Here is a 9,058-nt window from a genome sequence, read left to right on the forward strand (position 1 = left end):
GCAAAGTTTAGTCTTGGTTTAGAATTTTGAGTCTACTTTGCAACTAACAAATCTTTGAAATTCTCAACAATTGTGTATACAACACTTAAAAACAAATGGCCTGACCCTGCAGTCCTTGCTCCTCAAAAGGCAACAGATGCCAATACTCATCGAGACAGCCTTTTTCTTGTAAAAAGGCCAGTAAACAGGACAGGAAGCACAAACTTGCATGAAGTGCTGCATGACAATTACAGAAAGATAATTTCAAAAATCTGCAGGAACTTCAGCATGTACTCAAGCTATACATACAAAGAAAAAAGGTTACCAATGTCAGTGTGTCTTCAGACTGCAAATTATGTCTAATGGCTTACTGTAGGTGCACAGCAAACTCATCTTTTCTTCATAAATAAAGAAATTGCTGATCAGCAGAGTGAGGAGAGGTATCAAGGTGAAGTGCAGAGGTATTCTACGCAGAATTTATTTTATTTGCTTTAATAGCAGCTTCAATCTCTTCCATGATTGGCACTGGGCCTGCATAGTTATTAGTTTCAATAGCTTCTAATTCCTTCTGGTAGTCAGTTGGCAAGCCATTCTGTTTTGCACCCATGCAGATAACCTATAATCAAAAGGGGGGGGAGGGGGGAGAAAAGCCTTCAATAACAGTGTTAGGAAGGACAGACCCCTCCAAACATTTACTCATACGGGGAAGAATCATTTAAGGTAACAAGGGAACTAGTCACAAATAATGCTGTTTGTACCTAAAGATAGCCAAAGGCTTCTGGAAGACCACTGAAGACCTTAATAGTGTCAACAAAATTACTCTGCAAAGTAACTACCAAGACATACCATTCTGAAATGTTACAAATGTGCACAAGACTACAATTAAACTGTTATTCAGTTATTCCATTCTTTCTTTTGTTGAGGAGATCGACTTTTTATGCCTTCAGTCAGTCTTAGTATCACATCTGAGTGAGAAGCAGCATGTATTATTGAAGCTGTTTTTAAAACTAAGCTGTTCCTATCAAAATCAAAGCACAACAGTGAGTACCTACACAGGTGATAGGAGTAACAGAAACAGGTATTTATCTTAGTGAAAAAGCACAGATTCCTTAAAGTTTGTTACTGCAGCTATCCTTCTACATGCAAAATAAACTTCAGTATTGGCGCAAAAGAAGTGACAGTGAGACGAAAAGAGCCAAGGCTTGAAAGAGACACTAGCAAGCTCCTGTATAGAAATAAACAGATAAACATGCAGATTTTAAAAGCTCACACTATTGTAAGTATTATTTCATGCATTCAACAGCCAGAAAATTCAAGAATGAAGTGTCTAGAAAGGAAAAATTTGCCACAAAAAGTGCACAACCATAGGTGAACGTAGATCACTGTGACTGTGTGCAGATGCAGTCACCTGTACTAAGTTTTTAGCCCTCCTGCCTGGTCAACTTAAACAAATAAGAGCTGGGGGCAGAAGGAAAGTAGAGAACTAACAACTGACCCTGACAAAAGCAGGAGGGAATGTTTAGCTGGATAAAGTTGCCAATATTGGCAGTCTGCTCTTACAGCAAACTAGCAGCAGACACACAGCAGCAGACTATGTATTAACTCCCTGAAAAGCCCAAAAGATCTGTCTTGACAGGAAGCGGGTTGGCAGGAAGGAGGTTTCTGAAGAAGCAGCGCCTGCTTTCTGAGCAAGCTTTCTCTTCAGCAGTTCTGCAGCAGCTGACCTTAGCTCTGCTCCTGGAAGCTGATTCACAGGAGCAAGCTCCTCAGTTACAGGAAGGCAGCACACCTGGGATTTAACAAGCTTGAGCCCTGTTTCTTTGCTTTCAGTGGAAAACGTCAACATGTTACAGTGATGTCTATATGTAATTGCTAATAGCTACACAGTTCTAGACATGCAGTCATGCCACCCGAGGCTCGGCCTGCATCAGATCTCACAAGCTAAGCAGGTCAGGCCTGCTGCGTGACTGGATCATGTGTCTCTACAAAGTCAGTGTGTTGCAGAACAGTGTTGAAACACTTCTGCCTCACCAGCCATCAAGTGAGAACCCTGCAGTGCTCTGCAATGTTGCTTGAGGTCCTGTGATATACATGATATACTGATGATGGTAAAAGGAACCAGGTGGACTGCTATTAAATGATAGTAAGATATTTCATAAGACAATAGGGATAATCTGTGTCCTTGAGATTAAAAACCAGGTGGTATATTCTCCCCACAGGAGCTTTTAGTGGAGTATGTTCATTTTTCAAACAGAGAATCGCTGCATATATCTAAACAACATCCTTCAGAAATCCTTGTGTCAGCCACAACTAATTCATGAGTTAAATGGAAGCTTCATGTAAGACATAACTAAGTCAAAAAATAAAACAGATTTAGTAGGCCTTTAGGAGCTAGCAACCTTCTCCAAGCATCATTACACTATTACATTGCACAAGGATTAAGTTATACCTTTACACTGGTTACTCATGCCTTCCATCCACTGTAAATAAAGCACTTCTTAAACAGAGCAGAAGTACTGCATTATATATCTCTGTTCGTTCTCTCCAAAACTGCAGTGATGCAACACCAACCTTTTTATACTGAGGAGAAGGGGGACCACAGACATAGTCCTTCATCTGATAGCTTCGACAGGTCAGTACCTTTCCTTCTTGAGTGTGGACATTAACTTCTATTGGGACATAAATGCCATCTTCAACTCCCTCTTGCCTGTAAAGGACATATATTTCTTTTATGCCAAGTAACTGATACATCTTTCAAAGAAACTGTACAATTAAACGTATGCATTTATTAAAACAGAATTCAAGGCAGGACGCTGGTCTGTGCTGATAACAGACTTAAAGCACAACAAATTCCAGTACTTTTTGGGCAAACTTGTTTCATATCCAAAAATAAATTTCTAAAGAAGCAGTGGCATTAGCTTTTATCATTTCAGCTCTGTAAGAAAGATGACCAGTGGTTAACTTCCAAAGTTAGAGAGCAAATACTCCTTGTGAATTAATTGCTGTGCAAGTCTGGTAATCTACAAGAGAAACACAACCAAGATTATCAGCGTTAATGAGCCAGGCACATATCGTTCATTGCCTTCTGCTCAGATAATGAAACAATTGCAAATTTTTATCTTGCCCATTGTGTTACATTTGAATAAGGGGAAACTCGCACAACTCTTGCAATGCGCATTCCAGTGAATAATCCAAGACACGCTTTAATTTGCGCAAGACATGTACGGCAACAATGAGCTAGATCACGGCAAAAACAATTGTTATTTTTTATTAGCAAAATCACGCTGTCTTAGGAAAACAAAACCAAACTCAAAAACAAGGCTACTTGTTGTCTTTAACCATTAGCATTTAGCCACTAATAAAAGTCTTTATAGCGTAATTACCTCTCTATGTGCTTTAGATATGGGTTTTAAAGCTGCTCATCAAAATAGCATTTTGACAACTTATCTTTCTTTCAAAGACTTACTACCATTTCAAGTTATTTAATGTACATAACATGAGCCAGGTAATTTGAGTGACTAGGTTAAATGCAAGTAGCGACTGGAAGCTAACTGCAGATTCAAGGCCAACAGACTGCAAAGTAAGTCACATGGGTGTGTGAAAACAAGTAAAACGTTACAGTTAAGTAATGTCCTTTTCTAGGATACATGAGGAAAAGTCATTATGTGGTCTGTAACTTAGAGATTTGTGAAGTACAGAGGACCAAAAAAAAGATCTGACCATGAGACAGCACCAAAATGCATTTGAAGCCAAACAGTTCAGCCTTCTAAGCAAAAGATTCCCCTCCCATACTTGTTTTCTATACATTAAGTTGTTTTATTAGTACTTCAAGTAACAACATGCAGCATCAATTATACATTCCCTTCTCTGCCTATGGGTAACAAAACACAGGCTTCTTTATCCATACTGGGGGGAGCAAGGGGGGAAGTGGGGGCAAGTAGTGAAATTTTCTTTTACTTGATACATGGCAATTCCAGGAAATAACTTGACTGAGAACTTACAAATACATCTGCTTGCACATAGCCAAAGAATCCCAAGATCTTCAGCAGAAACACATTAAAGCTCTTTTGAGCTGGTTAGGACTAATCCTTAGGAGAATATATTGACTATCATTCTAAAAGCCAAGAAGACATCCTGTTTCCTTCCATTTCCAGTCCACCTCCATGGCATCAATGAGGCAGCTGGGAAAAAGCAATCTTTAATGCTAGTGTCCATCCTGTAGTTTTTGGTGATGGTATAGCACTCTAGCATCTTAGCCAGCATTAAAGTTTATCTCCTGTAAAACAAATGCCAAAGATCTGCAATTCTGTAGTACATTAAAAAACACTTCTAGAAATTAAAATACAAAATGCTGTCCCAATCAGGGGAACACGGTGCTACTATCAAACCAGAAGCTGCCAGACATCTTTATACATCTGAGGTTTATGCTTTAGGAAGGCACTGTAAATCAGGAGATTTCAGTAACGGTCAACAGAAAGAGGACCAGGAGGTAAGTGCTAGTGTAAGCAACAGAGGAGACAAAGCAGGGACACATGAAGCTCTCCCCAACCAGAAGCATACCAGCTAGACACCCTCTTGGTTGGGACTAGTACTCCCAACCAGGACTTGAGAGAGTGCTGAGTGTGCCCATTCCCATGATGTGCTAACAGAACTTGGGCAACAGTTTCTGTTGAATTTCAGGTTCACTGTAGGCAATGAAAATTAAGTTGGAACTTTAAGTTTCATGGCCAAGGTTACAAGGACATGTCTATGCAGCACAGTGCAGCCATAACCAAAACTGCAACAATACCAGAGGCAGGAGAACTGTATTAATGTAATGCTTTCAATGGGTTTAATATGCCCTGCTTCCTTAGTCTCACTAGCCCATATTTCTACTGGAATTAATTGACAGTGATGAACTGCTCTGAACAAACGATCCTTGTGTACCAGAAACACCATGCTGCGCAGGCACATCCCGAAAGCTGCAATGAACACAGACACCAGCCAAAGTTTTGGAGATTAAGTTCTAAGTCCCGCCTCAGATCTTGCAAGAAGTTATGCTGCTCCTTTATTTGTTTAGCCAGGTGGTCCTCCAGACTTCACTCTGGGAATGACTTTGCTCAGGTCACCTTAAACTTGTCTTAATTACCACGCATAGGCAGAACGTAAGTGCAGGCAGTCTCTACCATGCGAAGGAAAATACAAAACTACCTCAAATCCCTGCTTGGACTTACCTCAAGTTCACAAAGTTTGAATCCTTAGAGAAGGTATGCAAAGTAACCTCATCAAAAGGTCCCTTTCCCTCTATTAAAGATCTATTCCTCTTCTGCAAAGTCTTGTCCTCATCCCTTCCCTTTCCACTACAACTGGAGTCTCCATACGTATAGAGACAGAAATTGACGTCAGTCTCAAAGGAAACTCTCCCTAAAGGAATGGGAAAAGTGTCACAGGACAAATACAGAGTTTAGAGTAATTTCAGGGACAAGATATTGTGAGGACAAGGATTAGGAAAAAAAAAAAAGCCTGACCAACATATCAGCTCCAAATCAAGGTCCACATGTTACTAAAATACCCCTAAGTAAATTTAGCTTGAGAACAAAGCCATTTTAATCACAAACATGTTAGAAGTCAATACATGGACTGTGAAGAGAAATTCACATATTAAAATCCAAAGAATCTTCTTGATTCCAACACCAAAACTTACACACAGCTCTACCAAAAACTAACTGCTACTTTTCAATTGCTCTCTAAACTTAAAGAAGACAGCAAAAGTTAAGTCACCTACTTATCCAGCGAACTTAAATTGCTAGCGTTCATTTTCCACACTATTCCCCACACTTCGTCTCCAGGGCTCTGAACAATGGTAGCTGTACCTCCATGCCAGACAGAACTTGTCCTGCCTTGATGATGGCCAAACTCGAGCTTAAAATCCTGCAAATGAAACCAAGGCAGAGAATCAATTTCCACTTAAGGTAAGGGCTGTTGGCTATTCTTGACATGAAAGAGGCAGCTAAAGGAGTGTCTGCAAGTAGTCATAGGAGGAATGGACAGGCAGGATTTGATCCAGCTCCCATCTCATGTGGGGCTAAAGTCAGCCTTTTTTACCTCCCCATGAGAAACGAGAGCCCTGGAAAGGGAAGAGAGGTCTGGCAGAGATCTGGATCAACATCCAAACCTCTCAGTAGTCTGGCCTAAACATTAGCTAACAATTTCTAGTGATGAGAAGAAAGTGGAGGTAGCCCTTTTTCCAAGAGTAGCACACATACCCAATTCTGCAGCAAACACAGCAGTGCTCACGAAATGACAGCTTAACTTTTGTTCAAGTTAGCGGTGAAAGGATTGCTGATGTGCTTGCCCATGAGACAACCTGAAAGGCCCTCAACTGAGATGTGCCTTGAAGAGTGAACTGACTACTGTAGCCCTCTGGTTCCTCAGAAGACATGCTCACCTGGCGCCCATTCCTTTGCAGCTTTTGGTGCTCTTATAAAACTTACATGCTACCACGCAGGAAAATAGGAAGGGTAAAGAAGCCTACAAGATGGTGAGCTATGGGTCTTGTCCCCACACACTAACAGAACTGCCCAATTATAAAATACCATCCTATGTATTTCCCAGTGTTCTGTGTCATCTCATCACTCAACTGGAAGATTCTTGGGTATTTTTAAGCTAAGGCATATACCCCCTTGAGTGAGCTTATTCAGGTCTTTGTAAGTTGAAACATTCTTTTAGAAATCAAATATCTCTTTTTATTGTAGGCAATATTACTTTATAGGCAAAAGAGAATAATGGGTTCTTGCATTTTTCCAGTGTAATTTCCCATTTGTCTCCATACACTTGGTTTCCTCTCCCACTTGTTAGCCAGTTTCTGGATCCTTCCCTAGCAGTAGAGAAGGAGAAAAAAACAAACCCAACCCAAAACCCAACACCTTTAGAGAAGACTACCTGCTTAACCACAACAACAAAATCTGGCAAAGGCAGAAAGGATTAAAACCAACAAAAATATAACCCGTACCTATATAAACCCACAGCTTTGCTTATTTCTCATGATCACCCTTCTTTAAGCATAATTTTTTATTTGCAATATATGCATATCCATATTAATATTCACTTTCTGAGACACATTGCCTTCTTGTAGTATGTCCTAGCAGATATGGGGAAAAGGCTACAAAAGTTGAGCAGTTGGAGGTTTACACAAAGAACAGCACTGATCAGAACACTAATCTATTATTTGTGTGTGTGTAAGCGATAATCAGCAGCCTGGCAAAGCCATGCTGTTTACTCAATCAATAGAGTCATCTTCCTTCCCCATAAAATGTCCCCCATTAAACTCATTTCACTAGAAAAAAGTTTACTTAGACACACTAGTGATGAACCATTTGACAAGCTGCTGCAAAATGTCTTTGCAACGTTTGGGCCACTGGATCACTGTGTGAGGACGACTCTGGACCAGACCCTGCAGACAGTCAAGCCCCAGTAATCTGCACACAAGTCAAGTGGCAGATTGAAATTATAGATGTGGACAAATGCTTTCAAAGCAGCCCCAAGGAAATATTCCCACAGAGTCAAGTATGCTCAAAGCAGTCTAGTGGAAAAAAAGAAAAAGCAAAGCATCAGTTTTTACTTATGAACTTTACTTATTCTTCCAGTTATATTTTCTTGGACCTGACCTGCACTGAACACCTGCAAGGAGGTGCACAAAACCATCAAGTAACACCCAAGAAGGGCACCAGGACTGTACAGAAATAGCTGGTTCTGGAAGCAGGAAATCCTATGTTACGCCACACAGGCAACTGCAGCAGGCACTGGAGGGAAGAGGGAACAAACACACTAGATATTTTCTTGGGTCAAGAGCTTGGTCTTTGGCCCTTCTCCTAAGCACCAGTGTAATAGCTTGTTATACATCCCATTTCTTACAGCTTTTAGCTCAAGATTTACAAAGCTTTAAGAAAACAAAAACAGGGGGAAGTGAATTTAATATTCTAGTTTAGCATCCAAAGTACTCTGCTTACAGGCTGTTTTTCCTTATGCCAGTGTGGTACTACCACAGAGCAACTAACAGAAATGAACTCTGACCTTTGTGCACCGCCTCACTTCCAAGCATCGGTGATTTTCTGGCTCGAAGCAAGGCAGCAAAGCCACCCCGTGTTAGCAGGGAGCACAGCAGTCAGTCAAAGGTTGGCTAGAAAATCTCATGCCTGACTGCCAGCTCTTGAACCTCTAACCTGCAGTGTGGCAAGAGAGGCTTCCTGTGTAACCTGAAAATCTATGTGAAACCCAGAAGGAGAGCTGAAGTGTAGGGCTTTCCTTTATTCAAAAGTAAGCGTGCAGCTGCTTTCCTCCTCCCCTCCGAGGTCTGATCCTGCAAGGTGCTGGGCTTTCAGCACGTTACAGTCCTCAGTGGTATCTGTAAGCACCTCAAACTTTACAGAAGCAGGCCTCAGTTGCCAGGTTGATGGACCCCAGAGACACCAAGTATCTGACTACAGGGCATTTATTAATTACAAGTTTTTGGACCCTCTTCATATACTCTAACATAGGTTGTTTCCTGCCAGTTACCCCAAGAGAACCGTCAAGTCATCCTTAAGTGGTGTCAATCAATGCTCTGCTCTGCCAAGGATTCTTCCAGTTGTACAGATCTGTACAAATCTTAACGACCTTGAGCTCGTATTTCCAAGTCTACATTAAAGCCAAACTGCTAGACTAACACTTATTAACCCTAGACAGGGGAAGGCTGCCAGGGCACAGGAAGGTGTCAACTGCAAGTTGTGCAGTACTGGGTGAAAGCTTGCATCCCACCTCACCCACGGCACGGGGAGGGCTCCTCGCTTGGAACGAGCATGGCAGAAGGATAGGATTTTTTTATTTTTTTTACCAAAGCATCATCCTTTTAAAACTGCCAGAAACTTGTCCCATAAACCCAACCCCGCACCCGCTACTTACGTTTTCAGGTTCATAAATAACTCTTTACGTGTGAGGTCTTGGCTAGCAGCCTTAGGGACTTAGTAAAACCCAGTAATGTAACACCCACAGAGGGGCGGACTAACACCCACTCCGCTTCCTAGCCCCCACCACGCACCTGCAGGCGCGCCAGGGCGCCGAG

General features: G+C 41.5%; 1 protein-coding gene across 1 annotated transcript; it reads right to left on the minus strand.

Annotated features, from left to right (window-relative positions):
- Nucleotides 1-312: 312 nt before the first annotated feature.
- GGCT (gamma-glutamylcyclotransferase) lies at nt 313-9,055 on the minus strand (the record flags this gene model as incomplete). The annotated part of the gene is made up of 4 exons (XM_010195071.1): nt 313-595; nt 2,551-2,686; nt 5,744-5,889; nt 9,035-9,055. Coding segments are annotated over 4 exons (453 nt in total), but the record flags the coding sequence as incomplete, so codon positions are not given.
- Between the last annotated feature and the right edge of the window lie 3 nt (nt 9,056-9,058).

Source organism: Mesitornis unicolor, unplaced genomic scaffold (assembly GCF_000695765.1).
Source record: "Mesitornis unicolor isolate BGI_N332 unplaced genomic scaffold, ASM69576v1 Scaffold53231, whole genome shotgun sequence".
In the NCBI taxonomy this organism is placed as follows: Eukaryota; Metazoa; Chordata; class Aves; order Mesitornithiformes; family Mesitornithidae; genus Mesitornis; species Mesitornis unicolor.